At 44.1% G+C, this 24138-nt stretch overlaps 2 protein-coding genes across 7 annotated transcripts in view; one reads left to right on the top strand and one right to left on the bottom strand.

Moving 5' to 3' along the window:
• The first annotated feature begins 634 nt into the window (after window positions 1-634).
• On the top strand, window positions 635-19976 carry crb1 (crumbs cell polarity complex component 1). 2 transcript variants are annotated; one of them, XM_040184887.2, is made up of 13 exons: window positions 635-811; window positions 3402-3638; window positions 5132-5327; window positions 5459-5598; window positions 5834-6016; window positions 7584-8552; window positions 9476-10026; window positions 10244-10409; window positions 11295-12228; window positions 12863-12907; window positions 13518-13640; window positions 13844-13970; window positions 17734-19976. In XM_040184887.2, the coding sequence occupies exons 1-13, from the start codon at window positions 736-738 to the stop codon at window positions 17950-17952; spliced, it is 3966 nt and encodes a 1321-aa protein (XP_040040821.2). In that variant the 5' UTR covers window positions 635-735; the 3' UTR covers window positions 17953-19976. The 2 variants fall into 2 exon arrangements, with proteins under 2 accessions (XP_040040821.2, XP_040040822.2); XM_040184888.2 differs by lacking the exons at window positions 635-811; window positions 3402-3638; window positions 5132-5327; window positions 5459-5598; window positions 5834-6016 and adding an exon at window positions 6529-6770.
• Window positions 19118-24138, bottom strand: part of dennd1b (DENN/MADD domain containing 1B) — a 94333-nt gene continuing 89312 nt past the window's right edge. For all 5 annotated transcript variants that reach the window (XM_040184892.2, XM_040184890.2, XM_078108205.1 and 2 more), the window contains one exon: window positions 19118-24077. In XM_040184892.2, coding sequence (XP_040040826.2) covers window positions 23211-24077 — 867 coding nt within the window. In that variant the 3' untranslated portion in view covers window positions 19118-23210. The remainder of the gene's footprint in view (window positions 24078-24138) is intronic.

The following is a 24138-nucleotide window of genomic DNA, read 5'->3' as shown; positions in this document are numbered from 1 at the left end:
AGTCACAAATATATATACATGACATACAGGAATACAGGAATTAAATAATGAATCAATTAATCACTTAATCTAAGACAAACTATACATTATAATTCATTTTATTCTGTCCCTTCATGTTGGCCAGTGAAGTCCTATGGAAAATAGGCCCTCTCGCCCTGTTTATGTCAATAATTCATTCATATTATTATTTTCTATGTGAGATCTTAAGCTAAATGATTAATAAGCTAATTGAAATGTATGTCAAGACTATAAATCACATTGAGATGTTTTGTTTTTTTAGATGCTTTTTTCCCTAGCACAAACACGCTGTCTTAACTTATACTATACTTTAAGTCAAATGTTGCCCGTATATACATATACGCAGGCCAATCAGCTTGCCATCAGCCATCAGTATCAGTATCAGTATATTTAACATTTGGGTAATCTTATACGTATATAAACCCATTGATGTGGTGTTTCTTATCCCTCTGAGATTGCTGTAGCCCCCTCCCATTCTTCACAAAGCGGCTCTGTGCTGGAGGGTGTGTGTGTGTGTGTGTGTGTGTGTGTGTGTGTGTGTGAAGCCTCTTTAACGCCGTGCGGTGCTCTTTTTTTTATTATTATTCCATCAAGAAGAGAAGTGGGCATCAAGTGGATCTGGAGTTGACAACAGATGAGTCTCGGCAGGCAGAAGCAGAGCGACCCGTATATGAAAAGTCTTCAACACAACGATCAGGATGATTTCCTGTCTCGATTATGGATTTAATTCGCTGTCATAATTTTGACTTACTTGCATGCACAAATCTGCTCTTATCACTGTTTGTGATTGTCGGTAAGTGTCTACTTCTTCTCCCGTGTCTATGAGTCTAGTGCCAGCTGTTTATCATTCTCAAACTCGGTGCTGTAGCTGTATAACCATAATTTCGTTTTTGATAGTTAGCTACGGTGTAGAAGTAGATTCTTTGGGCTTTCTGCATTTAAAACACTTAAAGAATAAGTTGGTTTTGCATTATCTCACTTCTCTATTGGATGCTGTAAGCTGCAATACTTATTTAACACGTTTATTCCCTTCCTTCATTGCAAAAAGTCCATGCTTGGAATATCAATTAAGACCGTGAGAGTTGACATCTTTGCCTATGGTAATCTTTGCATATCTTCAGTGGACAAAAAGAAATCTAACAATAATGGGCAGCATAGTGATCCATGAGGGGCTGTGAGAATTTGGGGGGGGGGGGGGGGGGGGGGGGGGGGGTTAGGACTGTGTGGATAAATGATGGAACTATATGTCTTTGGGACTCTACAAAACACCAAACAATACCACGTCTTCTTATCACCACTGAAACAAACAGACAGATGGATACACCGGCAACGCGCATCTATCAGGTGCCCCACATGTGCCATTCGAGGGCCTCCAGATAGGACCAAACAAAGAGCCTTAGAAGTAATTTGCATATGAAAAAAGCCCTACGTGGTGTGGGAGGGGGTGTGTGGTCGGCTGTGGTGTGTCTCAAACAGGCAACAGGCTCTGAATCGTCTGAACATCGTCACTGGAATCAGTAAAGAGCAAATCCTATATCAGACACTGTATACATGGATACGTGGATAGTCTTATTTTTCAACGTTTTTGAGGGTCTAGCCTCTAATCTGGTCTGACTTTACTGCCTGGTCCTTGTTGCCATGATAGCTAATATAAGCATATGGTCATATGGGCATTCAGCCCGTACCTCCACGTCTAGACATGTGTAAACTGCTCCTGGAGAACTCTGACAACTGTCTGCAAAATACATTGACCTCGACCAATGATAGAAGATTGGGACCTGAGTTGGTGAAGATGGTGTAATTGCACTCTTTTTCTTCTTTATAGTCTGCACTCAGCCTGATTGTGCTCTTGAGACATGATTGCTGTGCGCCATTATCGTTTGTGAAGAATGTTATTGGAATAACGCTTGTCATATCAGTGTGGCTGTGTGACCCCACTGCTGTAATTATGTTCACTCTTTATTTTGCCCATCATGCAAATCACCCTTTCAAATTTGGTTCAGTCTGATTATCATCTAGGAGACAACACTTTTTTGCCTTTTTGTGGCATCACACATCTGTGGCTGCTTGCCCATTCCATAAATTGCAAGGATTGATGTCTCTGAGATGGTCCCATTTGTTCTGTTTTATGGCTATTTTCCTTTATGAATATGTAAAAGGTTTACGGGGCAGGTCTCAAGGTAAACATGATGTCAGGAAGAGGGAAGAAAGAAGCAATGCACCATCGTAGAACTGAGGTTCTCAAGTAGTTTGGTCTTCAGGTTACAGGGAAACTGTTCAACCCTTCCAATCTTCATTAAGAACCGCTGATTTAAAGTACGTCAATCTAATGTAATAATCCAGGCTTGACAAATAAGTATGGAAAAACTGATGTTTAAGTTTTGGAAAACCCAAATTCAGAGTTGTTATTATCCTATTTAAAGAAGTTTTAATTAAGTTAAGGTTATTTCCCAGAACGATTCCTCAAATACCGTTGTCTTTTTGAGATTCAAGAAATTAAGAGGTTGAAGAAAATGCCATCCTAAACTGGCGTGTCAGTAACTAACAAATATCCACTTTTGCAAGGTGCACCTTGCAAAAGTGGATATTTGTTGAGTGTCGTGAAGTCTACGTTTACAGACCGACAATTATTGCCATAAAGTGCTGATCCTCTAGTCAGTATGTACATGATGCACCGAAATGACACCTAAACCCAGAACATCGTGGCTTCTGTAGATGGTGGTTCTATCTGATGGTGCTTGTCCCTGCAGTGGTCCTGCCGTACACCTGGCTTACTACTCGCAATATTTGAATCATCTTTTACGTCGTTCATTCTGTACACGTGACCTCCGTTGCAGTCTGTCCTCCTCTGACGTTCTTCCTAAGGTTTTCCTTTTTTTCTCCATCCTGTGCGGATGTGAGGGTTTTCAGAACAGAGGATGTTGCCTGTGTACAGACTGCAAAGCCCTCGTAGGCAAATTTGTAATTTGCGATTTTGGGTTACACAAAACAAAATGAATTGAAGCGAATTGAATTAATGTCCTGCTGATCTAAACACTCCATCAAGTGTAAAGCAGCAAATGCTTCAAACCTTTAATCAGATTCAGTCACCATGGCAATAGATTGAACACTGAAGCCAAACAGTGTAATTGGTTGCCCGTGGCAGTCAGCCATGACGCCTTGAGAGGCTCTTGGATGTAAAGTCCTTGTACTGACAGCTGCTGGATTTTTTCCAAATCAAAGCTAAACAGAACAACAGAAACCTTCCTAATCCAATTCTTAATAATAATAATAATGCAATAATTGGAAATGCCTTTTTATCAGGAGGAATGACCACAACCTTTCCAGCCTATACAGAGACGGTATTCTGTGATATCAATATTTCTCATGTGATCTGTTCATAGGTGCCTCTCCTGACAGGCTGCCTCCACCAGTGGACCAGTGCTCTCCAAACCCGTGCCAAAACAGGGCGATATGCAGAATCCGCCGTGGCGGCTACTCGTGTTTCTGTGTGCCGGGTTTTCAGGGCGCTCACTGTCAGATTGACGTGAATGAGTGTGTTTCACAGCCCTGCCAGAATGGAGCCACATGCGTGGACAGAGTGGGCCGGTTCTCCTGCCTGTGTTCTCGTGGGTTCACCGGTGAGAGGAAATAACAGTGTGAGGTCTACGAAACTGCATGCCGAGAGTGAGACCACATCATTTCAATGCTAAGTGAAGAATAGTATTACTGGCCATTTTAGATTAATAGAGAAAACAACGGTGCTTATACATGTTTACATATCTGACCTCTTATGTGAATAAATATGATAGTATACACTGTAACAAAAGATCCTAATTTTACGACAAATAACTTTACATTTTTACAGTATTTTTTCTGTTTTTTTAAATTATGTTCAAAACTTATAAAGATATTATCTGTAAATTAAGAGTTCAACTTTAAATTTATGTATTATGCTCATAATGACAAATTACATTTTTATCTCCTTTTTTTAGGGTAGAAATACTGTAATTATTCTAGAGTATTTTACTGTTTTTTAAAATTACATTCAAATCATGTAAAAAAAACGGTCATATGACTGGCAGCTGCGGCTGCCAAACAAAAAACGTAAAATGAAGGTAAAATAACTTAATTCACATAAAATGCGAAAACCATAAATTTACAGGAATTTTCCTTAACAATTTTACAGAGAAATACATTTATTTTATAGATTTTTCCTACTATTTCCTAGTATTATTACGATCAAACACCTTAAATATAAGCTTTTGTACAAGATAAATGTACACGTTTTTCAATGTTTCAATTAAACTAGGGGTTGGAAACTTAATTAAAAAGTACACACCACTATCAACTTTAAATGTCATTTAATGTATTCAGGTGTGCATTCACAATAAAAAATATTCACTTCTCTCCAGGGACCCCCCAGGAAGAACTACTAAAAATGGCATTTCTCCATGTGTCTATCTTGACAGGGGGCTCCATTTAATAGTGGTTATGTGTTGAATGGGGTTTAACGCAGGTCATTCATGTTATTACAGAGCTACTAACATGACTGTAGATTCTTGTTTTCAAAGTCTGGTCAAGGAAAAATACAATATGATGTACGATTATTCTTTTGTAATTTGGGGTAAAAAGTGTAACTCTGAAAACCTCAACCAACAACATATGCCATCATGATTCATTCAATTTCTCGTTGGGATGTAAATTACCTTTTTACATTCTCTTCTGTTCCCCCCCCAAAACTACCCATTTTGATAAACAATTGATGAACTAAACTCAAGTTAATAATCAATATATAATAAATAAATAAATCCCGGTGATGGCATTTTGACTCAGGCAAACTAGAATTAGTCCTTTATTAGTCAATAAGTTGTATTAATTAATGTTAAAATCCTACATTGCAAAAAAACATTTTATTTGTGAAGAGATGCAATTCAAACGTATGTTGTCTACACTGCATGGTTTTTAAAATTACAGACAGGTGCAAAAGTGTCGCTGTGAGGAACCCACTCACGACCCACTCACGATCACAGGCAGAACACATGAAAGCTTTGCTTGTTTATGCCCCCGTCCCCTCGGTCCATTCAGCAGGCTCACTCGCCCTCTGACATCTGAACTGCTTTGATGTCCACAGGGGCCACTTGTGAGATCCAGACTGATGAGTGTCAATCACAGCCATGTCTCAATGGCGGCAGTTGCCATGAGTACGCCCGCAGCTTCTCGTGCACCTGCCTGCCCGGTTTCCAAGGACACCGATGCGAAATCAACACTGACGAGTGCCAAGAGCAGCCGTGCCAGAACGGGGCTCTGTGTGTAGACGGGGAGAACGAGTAAGTGACCCAGGCAGTCGCCGGAAATAAAAAAATCTTTTTCGCAAGCTTTTGCAAAGTTCAATTGAGCAGTGTCGTTCTACAAAAATATTTTAAACGTGTGTTCACGCGGACCAATGTGATTGTCTCAGCTACAGCTGCGATTGCTCTCACACATCCTTCACTGGCAGACTGTGTGAGACGCCACTAGCGCCGTGCCTCTCTGATCCCTGCTTCAACAGCGTCATCTGTGAGGACAACCAGGGTAACTACAGCTGTGAATGCTGGCCAGGTACATGAGGCCCATTCTCACCCAGTAAAGATATTCAAAGGTCTCACAATGGGTAGTTAGGTAAGCGACACAGGGGGAGGTAAGAGCAACACATGAGAAATAAACTTTATTTAATATTGAGCAAAGATTAAAAAAAATGCTGCAAACAGAGCTTGACACCAATTGTTATCACGAACTGCATAAAGCTGCAAATTACACAAAAATGGTGACTCACAATCTGACTTTCTTCGTCCAGGGTTCGAGGGGCGCCAGTGTGATATTGACATCAACGAGTGCGGCAGCAACCCCTGCCTGAACGGAGGCCGCTGCATCGAGAGGTCGTGGCAGGCCCTGTATGGCAGCGAGCCTCTGCTTCCTGAGACCTATGACCAGCGGCACGCTGCAGGCTACATCTGCAGCTGTCCTCCAGGAACCGCTGGTAATCCATTGTGATTAATCAAACTGAATTTGTCGTGTCTTACACAGATCTCACAGCGTGTGCAGTCAGATATCGGGTTAAGGGAATGAGCGGTTTGTAATTGGAGCAACAGCAGGGTGAATTATAAATGTTTTGCTATGTACAAAACTGAAAGGGAGCAATCACTATCTCCACCTTCAATGTGGTGATTATTTATGTTTTTTAATAGACGAAAAGAGGCTATAATCACATAAGTTTTAATTGTAATGCTGTTTATAATGAATAATTATACAATATAATAACAGTTACATATTTAGACCATATTGATGGTGCCTTGATGGCCAAAGCAGCTTTGCATTGTTGTACGGATGTTACATCAAATCATACTTCAGTGGCAAAAGCAGAAAATCCTGTTTTTTCTGCTTACACAAGACTTGATCCAACAATGAGGTAAGGCTGTGAGCTGTTTGCTGCTGAGAGCTGCGTTCTAAAAATTGTCTCTCTGCCAATTGCTGTGGCATTGATTCAGTAAGGTGGCTAAATAGCATTAGTTTAATCCCCAGGATCTGGCTTTGCTGGTCTCCTGACTGGAGCCACTTAGCCCTACGTTGTTGTAGAGAAGTAGAAACTGAGCAGACCTCCACTGGAATGGCATGCACACACACAAAGCAACATGTTGCAGTTAGACAAGTTTGAGGCTATCCTGGGGGGAAAAGTGACAGCATGATGTGGACGCCTGCACCGTGGATTTGGGGGATTTTGTGGCTTGGAACAGGTAACATCAAAAGAAATTTCTCTCTCTCTCTCTCTCTCTCTCTCTCTCTCTCTCTCTCTCTATATATATATATATATATATATATATATATATATCCAATACTATTGCGTAAAATTATTTACATTCCAGTGTTATCTTTTATTTTTTACCAATATAAAACAATATTTACAATTGTTGCTGTAATCTCCTACATAATGCTGTGTTGTACTATATAACTTATAGTTGTTGCATCATGAGATACAACTTGTTGCGTCCGTTTTAGATTTGAATTCTAACCATTTGCCTACCGTAAAGATTTGAAATACTGATGAATGAAATAGTTTTGGAGACAAACAATAAGCGAGCAGACAAACAATATTATACGGTTAATCCATAGATAGTTTGGCCTGATGGTATCTGGGTGGTGTACGGAATAGAACAAAGTACCAGAGAGAACTGGGCATAATTTGGCAACAGGTGGTGCTAACATGGTGCATGTATCAAAGGCGTCAAAGAAATGAGCTGAAAAATGGTATCATGACACATGTTGTACATACTGGGCAAAGGACCTTTGTATGGCTTATGTAACTTGCCCCACAATAACCTTGTAAACATGTATGATTGTTACTTGTTTGTAGTAAACATGCTGCAAGGTAATTTATTGCTTACAAGACCACTGCACAAGGAATACAAATTCAATAATTACCTGTTCAGTGACAAGAATGATTAAAATCCGGCCATGGTAGATACGCTGTTTAAAGGCAGCAGCTAAAGACGTCAAGAATGTTTGTTTCTTCACAAGCTTGGTGTGACTGTTTATTTTTCTGCTGACAGGTTTCCTCTGCCAGGAGGTGATAAACCAGTGTGATTCCATTCCCTGTCAGAATGGGGGCAGGTGTGAGAGCCAAGTTGAAGGCTACATATGCCACTGCCTCAAACAGAGTCACGATGGCGTCCTTTACGGAGGTGTAAACTGCAACGTGAGGTTAGTGGGCTGCGAGGGACATGAATGCCAGAACCAAGGCGCCTGCTCTCCTTTCTTGTTGGACGGGACTCAGGGATACACCTGTTCCTGCTCACCTGGACACACTGGGCCCCTGTGTCAGACCCCCACTACGTTCTCCTTCGAACGGAGGGGCTATCTGCTGCTGCAGAGTCCCCTGGTGGATACTGCAGAGTCCTGCACCATCACCCTCACCTTCAAGACTACTCTGCCCAGAGCGTTGTTGTTCCGGCGGAACAGCAGTGGGCTGCTGCTGGGCCTGGAGCTGGACGAGGGGCAGCTTCGTCTCTCACTGGGGAAGGAGCAGGCTACCGACGGGGCCGAGGCCGACAGCAGCAACCAGGTTCTGGAGATTCCGCACAATGTCACAGACGGAGAGTGGCACACTGTGAGGGCCGCGCTCGGAAGCGGGATGCTCAGTCTGACACTCTTAGATGACGCGGGGAGCTGTGGGAGCCAGTCGTGCCACAAGGTGGCCCCGGTCCAAAGCCCTCTGGCAAGACTGGTGACACCACCTCAGAACACTTTCATCGGCGGAGTGCTTAAGGACTCAAACGGCCCCAGTGAGGACTCTCCACTTCCAGCATTCATTGGCTGCATGCGGGACGTGTTTGTGGACTGGCAGCTAGTCGTCCCTGAGGATTGGCTGAGCGACTCTGCAGTTAATGTGTCCCCCGGCTGCAGCCACAGGGACCGCTGCCTGGACGTGCCTTGCCAAAACAGAGGACAGTGTGTCAACCTGTGGCAAAGCTACCAGTGTCGATGCCCGAGGCCTTATGAGGGGCAGGACTGTGAAGAGGGTATGTACACAGACCTCAACAGGTGGACCGTTGAATAGCAGCCATAATATAGTAATTTAATAATAATAATAGTGATTTTTTTTGCAAGTAGTCCCATTAAAGTAAATATAAATAATAAATAACGCAGAAATGACATTTTCAAAAAAGCTGGTTTAGAGCTTTTCTTGAAGGATACATGGTCATTTTCACCAAATGTGTCAAGTAGGTGAATTAAAGAACGTCCTCAGCTGCTCCAACGGAAGATAAGGGGGTAGAGATGAGGCCAATCAAAAGCTACAGTAAAGAAGGGAGACATGAGATCCTCTTATCTGACGCACCGGATTAAGGATACAAGGGATTCTATTTTGGAATTACACAGAACATGCGAGGAAGAGTAGACAGAGTAGAATACTGTAATCAAAACATCACAGTTGTAGTTGTACATTTTTCACTAAAATTTTTCACATATTTGCGCGAAGGCACAAAACCCAGTGAGTCCTCTCTGCTTTAGCCGTGTGTGTTCTCAATGTCCTGCCTGTTTAAAGAGGACCGACCCCAAAGGGAAAGTGCTGAAAGTAAACACAGAGCATGGCCGCCTAAATTTAAAATATAATACAATTTCCCTTATTTCCAAGGATCTAAAAAACAACTGCTTTAATTTCATTCTATCCAGTCAGTTACTTTTAAAACCGTCACAATGATAAAAAAAAAAAAATCAGTTTCTGCATTGAGGACGATAAAAACTGAATGAATATTATTAATCTTCTTCTAGCAGATTTGTGATATATGTTATTTTGCATGCTTTTTTTTGTCATATTTGAAATGCAGATAAATCCTCTTCTTAGAAACCCAAACATGCGCACATGTTATGTTGACACCCAGCCAAGTCCCTTTGCTCTCATCTTCAATCTTAAAGTTTCATTCACATTTCCCCCTTTTTGTAGAACACGTGGCCGCGCGGTTTGGCAACGAGGACTCGCACGGCTACGCGGCGTTCACCGTCACCGATGATCTGGATGAAGACTTCTCCATCTCCCTCTTCCTGCGCACGCGGAGGCCCCGCGGACTCCTCCTGGCGCTGGCCAACAGCAGCAGCCAGTACCTGCACGTGTGGCTGGAGGGCGGCAAGGTCACAGTTCGGCTGAACAACTTTGAGAGCCTGAAGACAGACAGTGTGATCGATGACGGGGAGGTGCACTTTGTGAGCGTAGACGTGCTCGAGGGTCGCATGTCTCTCCACGTAGCAGCTCAGAAACAGGCTGACGTGGAAGTGCAGACAGTCAACGTCCGAGCAGGAGACACTGTGTACGTGGGAGGCCTGTTGGAGAGTTGGACCACTTCAGTGTTCGGTGGATATTTTAAAGGCTGTATCCAGGACCTGAGGGTCAATGACAGGCGGCTGCAGTTCTTCGGGTTGGACGCCTCGGTGAGATCTTATCCTCTGGAGCGCATGGAAAATCTGACTACTGGCTGTTCGGGGGACAACGCCTGTGGAGTGAGTAAAAAGCGTTAATATGAGTTCTCTGTTGAATGCGTAAGCCCCTGTTTTTGTGTGACGTGGGTCAGGACGTACAGGAATGGATTACTCACTCATGACCATGAAATCCTTCAGATACAGTTCACACCGAGTTGTTCGAGTTGATCTTCTTGTTTAAAGGAAATCAGCTATTATTTGGTAGAAGTTAGCAGCTGTGTCTATGTTTCGTCCTCAGACCAACCCTTGTCTAAACGGTGGGATGTGTTACTCCACGTGGGACGACTTCACCTGCACCTGCCCTCCAAGCACAGCAGGGCGGCGCTGTGAAGAGGTCAGGTGGTGTGAGCTGTCACCTTGCCCCACAGACTCCGAGTGCAGGATGCTGAACCAGGGATATGAATGTGAGTGGTGGGCACCAACGTCAGCAGCCACGAGCTCGAGTGTGTGTTTGAGCGTCTAAGTTGTTTGAAAAAAGAAAAAAAGATCCTCTAAGTCGTTCCCATTATTCATCATCTCAAAATACTAGTATCTCAATGTTTGGTGATACTCTTTATTTTGAGATATTTCCTTGTTTTAATGACTTAAAAATAACTTTTCCATAGTGTTGCCTTGTTCTACTTGACATCCTTAGTTGCATAAAAGCTCCTAAACCCAAACACAGAGCTGTTTACCTTTTAGACTTACATTAAATTTAGTCTACGTTACCTAATCTTTGACCTTGTTTGTGGATTCGGCCATTGTTGTCTTAATTGGCCACTATGTAACCGGATGAGGCAACACGCTAGATTATACAGGCCTACTGGCCTCAATCTGACCACACAGTATTTTCTGTGTGCTCCGTAAAGCAGGATTGGCCGGAGACCAGCTTATACTTTGCTGGCATTAGTGATGATTTGCTGGGTTGCCGATCCGTCTGATTGACTCATCGAGGATACCTACTCGCTATGTATATTTCCGACAACTGACCCAATCAGGTTGCATAAATGGATTGTAGCGTTATAAAACAGATAAATGCCATTAATAAGTGCTCTTGGTTGGCGGTTCGAGCTCCGGCTGCTACATGGCCCATGTCGAAGTGTCCCTGAGCAAGACACCTCACCCCTAATTGCTCCCTGGGAAAAATGTAAAAACAAAGTCAGCTAAATGACCTGTAATGTAATAATGTATTACATTGTCATGAGTACTAATCTAAACGAGAAGCCAACCCTCAAAAGAGTTGAGGGTTGGCTTCGGTGCAACCAAGTGAGTGTGTAAACAGATAACATATATTCTCTCTAATCTCCCAGGCTACTCCAATGCAACCTTCCTGAATGACAGCACCGTGTTGGCCTACCGGGGAAACGGTCACATATCCCGCGACCTTACTGATCTCTCCCTAAAGCTACGCACACGGAAGCGCAACGCAGCTATTCTCCACGCTGAGAAGAGCTCGGCATTCGTTACACTCTCCGTCCAGGCTGGTTTCCTCTTCATGGAGCTTCAGGGTCCCAGCGGAGACGGGGATGAGGGGGAGCAGGGTGTGTCTACGGTCAGTCTCAGCAGCAGGACCAGCGTCAGTGATGGCGAGTGGCACAGCGTCCACCTCTTCATGGCAGAGCCGTGGGCACAACACTCCCGCTGGACTTTGATCCTGGACGAAGAAGTAGACGAAACCAGCACTTCCAGGAGCCACGGAGGCAACCTCAACTTCCTCAGGCAGGGGGTGGACATCTTCTTAGGGGGCCTGGCCCCCAGCAATGGCTGGTCCCTGGCCGGGTGCCTGGACACAGTCGAATTAAGTGGCATCGCCCTGCCCTACCTCGGCTCCTCGGACGTGAACCTACCGCGCCTGCAGGACGAGCAGTTCACCCGGACATCCCAGCAACCGCCGCTCCTCGGGTGCAGCGGGGCCCCCGTGTGCGAGCCCAACCCCTGCCTGAACGGGGGGGAGTGCCAGGACTTCTTCAACACCTACAACTGCAGCTGCGCCGCGGGCTGGGCCGGGCGACGCTGCAGCTTCTTCACCGACACCTGCGCCTCCGGTCCCTGCGTCCACGGCAACTGCAGCGTGAAGGGGCCGACCTACGAGTGCACCTGTGAGCTCGGCTACGCAGGAGACGACTGCGACGAGGAGGTGGACGTATGCGAGAAGCACCTGTGTGCCCACGGAGGCACCTGTCTGCACGGGCCGGACAGGTACGCCTGCCTCTGCCCTGAGAACTACACCGGACCCCTTTGCAAGTAAGTGCAGAGCTGCAAAACTGCAAAGTCAAGTTGTAGACTTTGAGTTGTTTCAAAGGCGTGCGGGTAACATTGATGCGTAAATATTGTGTGCTCTGAAGAAAACTTTTCTCTTCCAATAAGCGTTTTTGCAGCTTGGTTACTTAGTAAACACAAAATACACAAATAAATGCTCCAATTTGCACAAACAAGGCCACCGCACAAACAAAGTCCTTCAATGTAAATGTTTCCCCATCGCTGCCTCTGTTCGTGTGTTTCAACCGCGCTCGCAGTGGAGCGTCTCAGATGTTGCATTTCTATTCTAGTGTCAGGCAGAAGAGGACTCAGTCTGCTCTGTGTTGTCTCACTACAAATAAAAACTCTCTCCCCCTCTTCCCCCCCCCCCTGTCATCTACCGTTTGCCTGGGAGAACCAGCAGGGGAACGCCTCCGAGCATTTATCCTGTAAACACACAGCCTCTCGCGTTTGGCCTCTTTTGCACAAGGAAAACCTTTGCAAGTGTGTCGCTAAGACAAGCTGCACATCACCTTTTACCGGGAACAGCGGCGCCGCAAAGTTTTCATCACAATGACTTCTTTTTGTTTGTGTCTCTTTCTACCCCCCATTCCCCGTCCTTCTTCCTGTTTCTCTCCAGTGAGCGCATTGAAGCAATTCCGTGGTACATTGTCGTCAAAAATAAGTACGTTTTTTTTCTTCTTCTTCTTCTTCTTTTTTTCTTTCTCAAGTGTTAGATATTCATCTCTCGAATGTCATGTACGATATTTCCTGTTTTGTTTTTTTTGTTCGGCTGTGTGCAACAAAATGCCAAGCAATGCTAATATTAACACTGTGACATCCTTTTGTCTTTAAACCAACTGTTTCAAATGAGTGACAGCTGTAGTTCAAAATTAAAACCTCCCAAAACGACGCACTCTCCAAAGTAACAAATACAGTATTTTGTAACCCTTGATGGATAAATTGGCAGCAGATGAATGCCATTTTGGATCGGCGCTGCTGTGCTTCAGGCACACAGAAGGTTAAAGAGACCAAAGACAAATGATTGGCTTCTATATTCCTGTACATTTGCCCTCCTGCTGGTGACTAAAGGCAAGAGGACTTTAATGGTCCTGAGCCTCTTCTTCTGCATAAACTCCCGCCTGTTTGATCCTTCTGCTTTTGACAGACGTAAAAAACGTCAAATTCCTCTGCTCATGATCTGCTGGGCACTTTAATACCGCTGGTACCATGACTTAAAAAATAAAATAAAAATGACACATGTATTAACTGTCTTACTTATCTCCTGTAACCAGACGGCCTAAGCTGCCTGTTTCTGTGTGCGGCGATGACACCAGAAACTACACCTGCTTCAATGGAGGAAACTGCACTGACAGAGACCTGTTCTGCGACTGCCCACCCGGGTTCATTGGACATCGGTAGGAAGGAAAAACATAATGATATTACTAAAGGAAAGGCCTACGTAGAAATGAGTAAAATGCAGATTGTCCTGCTGTTACGCTCGTGGCGCCTGCAGCAGCAGCTCCCCCCGCCCTCTCACTTACTGTATCACGTATCTGCAATGAATGGTAACCTTCCTGACGTGAGTGTCCCCGACTCAACTGTGACTTTGTGTTGTTAGGTGTGAGCAGGAGGTGGACGAGTGCAAGTCCAACCCCTGTCTGAACGGAGGCTACTGCCGCAACCTCATCAACAGGTTTGCATGCGTGTGCGACTTGAGCTTCGCTGGAGACACGTGCCAGACGGACGTAAGCGACATTTACTTTTACGTGGCCGTGCTGCTGTGGCAGAACCTCTTCCAGCTGCTCTCCTACCTCATCCTCAGGCTGGACGACGAGCCGGAGGTGGACTGGGGAGGCAATGACTGAATGCCCGTGTGTGTGTGTGTGTGTGTGTGTAGGCCATGTGTGTCTCTGCACGAGAGAAGTGGGTGCAGAATAGGGCTTGAGAGTTTCTCAGTGAAGGTGTATGGGTGATTGATTGATCATAAACTGAGAATGACCATTGGCTTCCAATGCAAAGCACAGGGGATCAGCACACTCTGCACACATTAGTGGTATCTGAGGTTAATGCCCCACGGAGCTGTTTCTGTGCCTTAAACGTATACGTTAGTCATGAGCACCTTATTTAGTATAGAAATGTATTATTATTTATTTTTACTTATTTAGGGTATCTTGCAAAACCATCACACACAAGAATGACGCTTTAGGGCAGCAGCTAAAGACCATGTTACTTGTGTTTGTTTGTTATTCTGTGGATTATTTGACTTATCGTTTCAAAACTAAAGTAGTACTTGAACAAGTACTTGTTTAGACCGGCCAACAGTCAAAACTTGAATTTATTTTTTAAATTTAAATGATTTAAAATCAGAGAATAGCACTTTAAGTCACTTCAAATATTAATCTATTTTTAAACGTGTTGTCAGTTAATTGCTGATTCAAAAAACAGTGCAGAAGAATTACTGTGGTCCAAAGGGAAGTCTGGTCTGCAGTCAATAAAGCACTTTCTGAGCAGTGAAGAACATTATAGAGTATGTTTTATTTATAATGTGTCTCGTTGAAGATATCCTGTCAGTCTTGTCTAAACTGGATTTTGGGAGCTCAGCACGGATGAATGTGTGAACTATCAATAACGCTGTTGTAGTTACGGAAGCACCTGGCGGGGCTGGAAACACGACAGCGTGTCTGACTTTGTTCTTGACGTGCGTTGAGAGCAACGTGGTGACTGACTGACTGCTGTGTGTTCTTTTGTACCCAAAGAAGAGTTTTCTGTCTCTAAAACCTTTCCGACTGAGTAAAAGATATATTTAAAGCCTGAAATTCTGCGCCGCTCCGCCTGAACGGTTCTCATCAACATTCACCGAGCTGTTGTGGTCAACATTTCACAACGCTATGTCTCTGTTCCTCAAGGACTGGACTGTGTCATTTAGTCTCATTGTACTGACATCATGCTGTGTGTGCTTATGTTTGTCTGTCTTTCCTTCATCATATTCTGTCCTCATGTCTTGTCCAGCTTCTGTCTTTGTTGTTGTCAAATTAAAAAATAAATCGTACCAGCCTTTGTCTGTCTTCTGTCCTCTTTTCATCTTCTTCAACTATTTTTTTTCCCTTTATAACCACACATTCTGCTTTTATTTCAAACTTCTTGCTTTCATTTCCTCCTCTGGACTAACCCCTGCTGAAGGTTAACTGCTGTCATTGGTTGTCCTGACTGTGTGTCAGTGTGTGTTTGTGAGGACAGGAGGCTGAAGTCAGGTGGCCACCGGGACACCAAACATAGACACTTGATCTCTTTTAACAAGATGTGGTGTGAGTAGTTCCTAGAATAACCCAAGTTCATAGACACTCAGAGTCAAGCACAGTGCTGCATTGTGCGGGGGTTATTTCTCAGTGTGTGGGGCAGGCAGGTAGTATAGAGAAGACTTTTTACCTTTTGATATGACAGCTACCCTTTGCAAATATGACGATTAAAGCAGCTGCAGCAATCAGCTATTAACTATGTATAATTTAGCAAAAGTGATGTGCGTGTTGGTCATTTGAGATCCACGATCAGGACGTTTGAGACGGGATCAAAATGAAACCTTGAAAGGAAAGTTCACATTAAACCAAAAAACCTCAAATGCCCGATGGAAGAGAGGACGCATTTACGCAGTATATTTTATGCATACTGACTATACGGTAAAAAAAAAAGGCCTCTCTCTTCTCCTTCTGATGCTTATGTTTATTTATTAAACAATAGGGTTCCCATTTTGTCTGACAATAAACAGGTGCTAATTAAAAAAATTGGAAAAATGATTGATCGCTGTGATCATCCTTCCTATTACTACGGTGAAGTTATTTAGTTATTTGTTATTTATTTAACAATTTTTTCCTATTTTGTCCCCTATCACTGAAACTGGAATTAGATAACGGGCCGATACAAGCAAAAAACTCTTGCAATGATTTAACGCACTTGAATAATGGAAAACTTCCTGACCTCCGCATCAGAGTCCTTTTGACCATTTACTCAGCACGCAGAGCCTCTCGTCAACTATTCGACTACTTTAGTATTTTGTCTGTGTGTATGTAGGTGCGTGTGTATGTGTGCAGGTAGCCCTTCGCGGTGAGGAAAGAGGGGGAGGAAACGGGAAGCGTTTTTTCAGCGTCTGCACTGATACGGCCTTCCTTTGAGAGACACAGAGATGGAGAAATGTGCTTAGCCAGCGAAAAAACAGCAGCATCTGGCGATGAAGTGCAGTTTCAGCAGAGAGGTGGTGGCATTCAGTTTGGTCTGCTTCACAGAAACGTATGAGAGCAGCTTATCTGGCAGGCACCTGCACACCTACACACACACACACACACACACACACACACACACATAGAGAACAGGTTGATAGTGCTGACAGCAGGGAAGCACTGCTGCCGTCTTTCTGTGTGTGTGTGTGTGTGTGTGTGTGTGTGTGTGTGTGTGTGTGTGTGTGTGTAGCTGCTCCGCCGAGGCTTCAGCGTGGCCTTACCTTCTACCTCAGAGACTGGTTAGTTAGAGGTTTCCCTGTCTGTGTGTGTGGCAGTCGGCGACTGATGGCGTGTCCTGGCTTCAGGCTGCTTCGGCTCGCTTGTGTCACGCTGGCTCTGACAGCCAGCTGCGCTGCAGTGACAGGTAGGCACTTTCCAGGAGTCAACACAGCCTGTAGCGAGGGAAAGAAAGTCTAATGTCTACAGCGACAAACACGAGGGCTCAGGTTATTTTTTGCCTCGGGACATGGATGGCTGTATTTTTTTGTGAGAGTTATATTTCCGTGTTGATTGCTCAGTGTAAAGTTTGCTGACTTCTGACATTTAATTCTTTCATGGTCTCGTGTGACCGTGAAGGCTTCCGTTGTGAAGATGGCGTCAGCCAAAATGTGAAGTGGAGTGAAACTTAACAGCAGTTGTTGGTAACCTTGTAGCAGAGTGTCACCCCACCCACCAGAACCACGGATGTAAGCGCATCTACTGCTGGCTAATGAACTTTAATTCACCGGCTGCACTGGAGGCAGCCAATCATTTGCGGGGGGGTGGTCAAAAAATCTCTCTCTGGATGGATGCAGGGTGGTTGTGTACGAGCTATTTTTAGTGTGTGAGAGACTTAATGCTGATGGGACCATCAGGCAGCATCTTGCCTGTGTGTGTGTGTGTGCGTGTGTGTGTGCGCGCGTGATCCTCCACAGACGGAGCGCGCTCCATTCGGCTATCGGGGTGGTGTTGGCACCGTGGCCGCTTTGCCTGGCGACGGCGGTGATTCTGGTCGTTGCCAAACTGCGCCCGAGGCGGCAGACGGAGGGAGGTTTTTACTCCGCGGCAACTCGAGGCTCCTGGTGGTCTCAACCCACCTGCTGAGCTGGGAAACACATCCATCAGCACTTTGGCAGCTCATGTGGAGCCTGGTTGGGTGTAAAGCAGTGAAGAGAGAAGAAGTGTGTCTGTGTGTGAGTGAGACAGAAGTAAACAAAGGTTCTTTAAAAACAAAATGTTTCTGCTTCTTCCCCTCCAGCTGACCTCTGAGGGTTTGACCTCTGACCTCTTACTGTTCATCAGTCTGGCGTCTTGCATCCTGCTGCTGGTGCTCATTCTTGCCTCCGTCGGCCTCGCGGTGGCACTAAATCGCCGCGCCACCCACGGCACCTACAGTCCCAGCCGGCAGGAGAAGGAGGGGTCCCGGGTGGAGATGTGGAGCATCACCCAGCCGCCGCCTATGGAGAGACTCATATGAGGGGCCGGGTTGTCATTTTGTTTTGCTGCTAATGACGAGCGGATGCTAGGAATGTAGCCTGCGTTCATTTCACAGTAATGCCTAATTACTGCCGTCTTTCTTCAGGGGCTGGAAGACTTTGTGACATTGTGTTTCCCAGCGCTTCTTCCACCTTCATGTGATGTTTTGCACCTGGCGTCGCCACCCAGCAGTGCGATTCTCTTCAAAAAAAAAAAGAGCAGAATGAGCCGGAATGTTCGTCATTGAAAAGATAAGGCTGGTTTTATCCTTTTTTTTAACTTATTGTCATGGAATGACCAAAAGTGTAATCTATAAGGAAGAACATCTTTTAAAACTGAAGAGAAAAAGAGGCTCAGTAAATCCCTTAGATTGTAGAGCAACGGAGTTTTTAGCAAACAACGAGTAACCTGTTCATTTGTCGGGGACTTTTTTTTAGCCATGGAACGTTTGCTGCTCAAGTGAGTACTTTCTGCAGGAGGCCAGTGTGTGACTGGCTCAACTGAACTACAGCAGCCTGAATCAGATGGTGAAGGAAAACCTGCAGTAGTGTTTTTAAGAACGTTGTGGAGTTCTGTGGTGAGAAACCAAATGTGTTTGTAAAATCAACTCAGTATTTGTTTTGGGCTTTTCATGGGATAAGTTCACTATGAGAAAAATATTAAATACCCGACGAGAGTTTTATTCATGAACTTCCATCCTTGTGCATTTACTACCGGAAAGCTCATAAATAAATAAATAAATAAACTCAGAGTCCGGTTTCAGGATAAGTTGCAGTACCTGAGTGTTGTGTCTTCTAGGCTGACTTGTATGTTGTTAGAAACAAGAACCGTCTTGACTGCAGCGTGATATGAAGTGTATATTCCATGGTTTGTATGTGCCATGTTTAAAACTGTGGATCATTCATTCATTTCTACATGTAATTGATTGAAACTGTACAAATGACCATAGGTCATCTAGAAATGTGGTACTGTTTGAGTATTAGCACTTTTTCTTGACTGTATGCCAAATCAACAAGCAATGCACTGATATCACTTGTCTCTCAGACAATAACAATAGACTCTGAATACACCGATAAAGCCCCTGAAAAAGCTTGGTTTCTTTCCACATACAGGTTCTATCCATGTTAATGCAACAACATTTTGGTATGAAAAAGTGAGATGGAGCATTAAACACTATCATTTATTTTCAGTTCACAGTGCTTACATTGTGTGCAGTTCAACCAAGTTACTCATCAATAGCACATTAGATTGATCTCAGTTATTTAAGACAGTAGTTTGCTCTTCAATAAGAACATGCAAGTGTGCACAGAATCAGAAAACCAGTAAATGTTATACCGAAGAGTTAATCATCATGACAACACCCAAAACGACTGAAATAAAGTTGCATACTGTAACACGTCCAAATTTGTGACTACGAACTGAACATAGTAAAGAGGAAAGTACTGTTAATGTCGGTAACGTCCGTAGTTCCTCTGTAAATGCTGCTACATAATCGGTCACCTCCAACTCACTCCGAATTTGAAATATCAGGACAATTATACTTTACATTGATTACTTCACACTGTATTGTGTCCAGAGTAGCAGTCATCACAAGCCTGCAGCTCATGTTTTGTTAATAAATTACTCAGTATTTTTATCCCACGTAACTCTTCAGTTGGATTTACAGTAGAAACATATGAAATGCAAGGCAGATGACATTTACTCCACGATGCCCAACGCAAGGCAGAATGAGTGCGTGTTTTGCCGGAACCAATGTTATTTCTCGTCATTCTTGATTTGACAGCAGCGCTAAATACTGAAATAAAAAATACCAACGGAATAAAAAAGAAATTTAAAAAAATCATATCGTACAACACATACAGGTACATACATGCAGATACAACAATACGCATTGTACCGCTTACAAGCAAGCCCTAGTCTCTGCTCATTTTGTTTAGAGAGTGTCAAATGCTTCTGAATCTGAATGGATTTGTTAATATTTTCTCTATTTTTTTCCTTCCAAAAATAAAATCTAAAACATTCAAATATCAGGTGTCTTTTTTTAACAACATAAGCACCGTTCATATATTATGTAAAATAAACTCAAGCCTGCAAATATACAAGTCTATTCAGTTAAAAATAATCTTTCATTCATATGAAATCAACTAGAGAGACTCCTCTTTAAAAATACTGAGCTCAGAATGTTTAAGAATAGAGAGAAAGAGAAATTAAAATCACACAAACAACACCAGGAATCCCCTCATAGTACAATCAAAGAAAGAACCTAATTGAACAAAAGTCAAATAACCACACGATCTATTAAATACAGGCAGGAAAATTCCCACCAAGAAAAAACACCAACTCCAGCTGGACCGCAGCCGAAAACACAAGAACCAAACAGCTACTAAAGACAACGCCAGTACCCACGTTCATTCTGCTGAGCTTTTAAGAACCCAACCAGGTCAGTTCATATCTATAAATACCACAATGATCAATGTTCTTTCTGTGATGTGAGGTGGTCTGAAAGCTTTGCGTACACGTGCATTCTATAACACTGAACCTTGTTGTGATTATACCGGGTGGTACGCTTACTGATTAAGGCACACTACACACAACATTCTGTCATAGACACACCTACGCTCACACAGTTCATGTCTATCCATTCAGACACATGTAGCTCTCTTCTACTGGAAACTAGATTGATTGTGATTATTTTTCAAGTAGACTTGTGCATTATAATGTAATTACTGTTAATTAAAACTGACCTTTTTTGACAATTTTTAAATATTTGCATAGTAAATAAGTTTTAAAGTGTTTACAATAAATAAGTCCAGAGAAGAGATTCTTCTGGGGTCTTTTTCTCCTTTTTGGAATTACTAGGACTGGTTCCTGGGCTTTTTAGAAGCACGCCAAAGACTTTATGAGCAAATCGTTAACGCACAGCAGCACTTAATAAGCAAGAGAAAAGGCTGCTATTAAACTGCCACACCAACTGGCGTCTGGCATGAATTATAAGAACAACGAACCAAAAATGTAATAATCCCAATACAAGCACAGAAAAAGCTGCAGGTTCCTGTATAGAATCAGAACCCCACACTTCTGGACGTTGCGTTTGCCTCCACAGGAGAGTCCGTCACAGAAATACTTCAGACCAGTCTGTGCACTTTGCATCCACGTAGCTACGATCTGAGGAGAACCGTATTGCTTCATTACATTACAATCAACCACTGCGTTACAGCGCGTGACTCCGACCCACAAAGACAGAGATTGCATTTCTTCCAGTGAGACATGCAGGCAGAACAAAAGAAAGGTGATGAGTTTGGTGATATTCTATATTCTAAAATGAACCAAGGACATTGTTAAAATGTCTGTATTTACCCTAAAAACAGGAAATGTGACCCCAACAAATGCACTGTTCACTATAGTTGGGGTAACGTTTGCTAAAAAGCCCAGCATAGAGTTATTTGAACTGAAATGATATATTTAAGATCTGTATTTTTGGCTCTTAGTACGACAAGGTACACAATTCTCATGAAATTTGTTCATTATTAAAAAACATAGAATATTACCGGCCTCATCATTTATAGTTTACCGTTTCCACATTAAATCTAAACCACATGAGCTCACCAACATTCCTTAGATCTTTAGTGAAAGTCACGTGTGCTGAAAGTACGATGACATGAGGCGAGACGACACGGGGAGGAGTGATGATGACGACGGTGGTGTTGGAGAAAGAAATAGACACGGGCCCTTGATGCTGGCCTTTTCAGATGGAACGCTTCAACTTTTGACAGTTGTCTTGTCTTCTGAGTGGCAGACGCGCTGCGCACGACCCACAGAGCTGCTGAGAGGTTCCTACATGCACGTCTCATTACCTGCAATGCCATTTAAAAACAGCAGCTTAAAGCACATTATATAAATATGAACTATTCTATTAAACTAGAGAAATACTGTGCCATTTTAAGTACTACTAACTGTTGCATTTCTGAGAGCATCAGAAGTTCTAACTACAAAGTACCTGTATGGTATCTATAGATTAAGACACCAGAGTATCGAGAACAAATCACACGTCCATTTAAGGCATGGTGATAAAAACAACAACAATAGTATTCATTTTTGGTGCTTTAGGTATCGTATACTTCTGTCAATGCCGTCTACTTGCTTCACTCAATGCACATTACGCAGTGTAGACCGACATTCGAGGCTGACGTTGCATAATTTTCACGGGATACGCGCTTGTATCAGAGTGCGTTATTGGAGGAAAATCCTGTCCGACGTTGTTGTTTTTGCTCAGGTGGTTTCAGTACCAGGTGGTCGACACGACTTGTTAATCTAGAGGTGCAAATTTAACCCGACCACGTCAAATGTTTGGAACACCGAGTAAAAAAAACATCATGATGTGTTGAGGAGATCCCGTCCCTTCTAAATGCTCATAAGCACCGAGCCGAGGCGGAAGAGTCCTCCGTGGCCGGTTGGCTTCTATTCCTTTACCCAAAATGCAACTCATGGGTATCATGTTTTTTTTTTTCTGGTATAACATGTGAAAGTGTCACAAGATGAAAATATTGAACAAATGAAAATACATGGTCATAAATCTAGATGATCAAAGACACTGAGACTTTGTTTATCAGTAAAATTACTGCAAAAATCTACTTATCGGGTCTTTGTAACTTCATTTTGAGTTTATCAAGTTGTTTGTTCTATGAGAATAGTTTGGGTGAGAAAAAAGTGAAATATCTTGTTTTGCTCCAAAAACCCAAAACAGGTTTGGGTTTTTGAAGTTCTGCTGCTCCAATTCACCTTAAATACATTTGTTTGAAGAAACTAAAGCTAAATAAAATGCCCAATGTGGTCACTTCTACGGTACCTAGCTTGCATTAAAAGCAAAAGAATTTGCCACTGTGGAAAGACGTTTTAAAACCTTCTATTGTAAATAAATGCCTTTGAATAACATCTCATAACGGTCATTTCAGGAAACAAGCTCACAACTATTGGAAGCAGGTTAAAGTATTCTTTCAACACTATCAGGTTTTTTCACTCTTTTCTACACAAATGCAGTTGTGTCGAGCACCAATTTATCTCCTTGGATGTTTGTTTCCTGCTCTCGTTTCCGGCTGTGACTGTGTTTGCGTCTACGTGTTTGACATCATATTTGTTTAGAATGTTTCCTGATAGCAGAGCATTTAGATGAAAACGCTCATGTTCTCTGTGGAGCTAGTTGCAATGAGTAGTTTCCAGTGGAACCGGCAGCGTTATACAGACCCTGAGTCTTTGATGGCGCTATGACTCGTCTGTGGCTTTGCTCTGGACCTGCTGGGGACTGTTGTTGCAGTGAACCTGTGAGAGCTGCATGCTCGTGTGGAGGACCGAGCCGAGGCAACACATGGACTCAATCTCCTCCAGGAGGCCTTGATCCTGCACCGCAGCCGCCCCCGAGCCTTTACCCTGACCCAGGCACAGGCCGAGCCCCATCAGCCCCTCCTTGGACACCTCTTTCTCCCACGGGACCTGGAGAGCCGACGGGCTGAGACTTGGCGCGCTCCCCTGACCCTCCTGGTGGGCCTTGCTGCCCTTCCTCTGGAGGGCCTTCTCCTGGTAGTGCCTCACCGTCTCCTTGGACAGCACCTTCCTCCTCAAGATGCTGGTCGAGGCGGCCGGGCTCTGGGCCTGAGGAGGCTCCGCGTTGCCTTGCGGGTCCGAAATGGTCCGAGACCGGGCCGCTGGTTCAGGAGAGTAGCTCGCCTGGGAGCCGGGTGCCGGAGAGCTGTAGGTGTGAGAGAGGGTGGGAGATGGCGCCGTGGGTGTAACTCTGTGGGAGGCTGAGGGCGAGTAGGACAACCGGTCTCTCGGGTGTCGACCCGGAGGTAGAAGGTGAGGGTCACGGCCGAGCTGTTGAGGACGTGACCTGGACGAGTCCGCCTCCCGGGCCGGGGGCGTGCTGGCGCTGATGGGCACTGCGGAGGTTGTGGCAGGTTTCTTTGTCAGCTTCAGGCTGCTCTTGTTGGGCTGCCTGCGTGGGGACGGGGGAAGGTGCTTCCCGTGCACAGCACTGTCATCCTGGCCCATATTCCAACCGCCCTGATCCCCGCCGCCATCGCAGCCGCTCTCATCCGCGGGTTTGGATTTGCTTGCAGGCGCGGGCTTGCTCTGGAACAGAAGAAACACGCCCATCAACTTAATACTGCTTCTTTCCTTTAAGTCTTGTACA

Source organism: Gasterosteus aculeatus, chromosome 8 (genome assembly GCF_964276395.1).
Source record: "Gasterosteus aculeatus chromosome 8, fGasAcu3.hap1.1, whole genome shotgun sequence".
Taxonomy (NCBI): domain Eukaryota; kingdom Metazoa; phylum Chordata; class Actinopteri; order Perciformes; family Gasterosteidae; genus Gasterosteus; species Gasterosteus aculeatus.
Note: the sequence above shows the minus strand (reverse complement) of the source record. Positions and strands in the feature narration are given on the sequence as shown.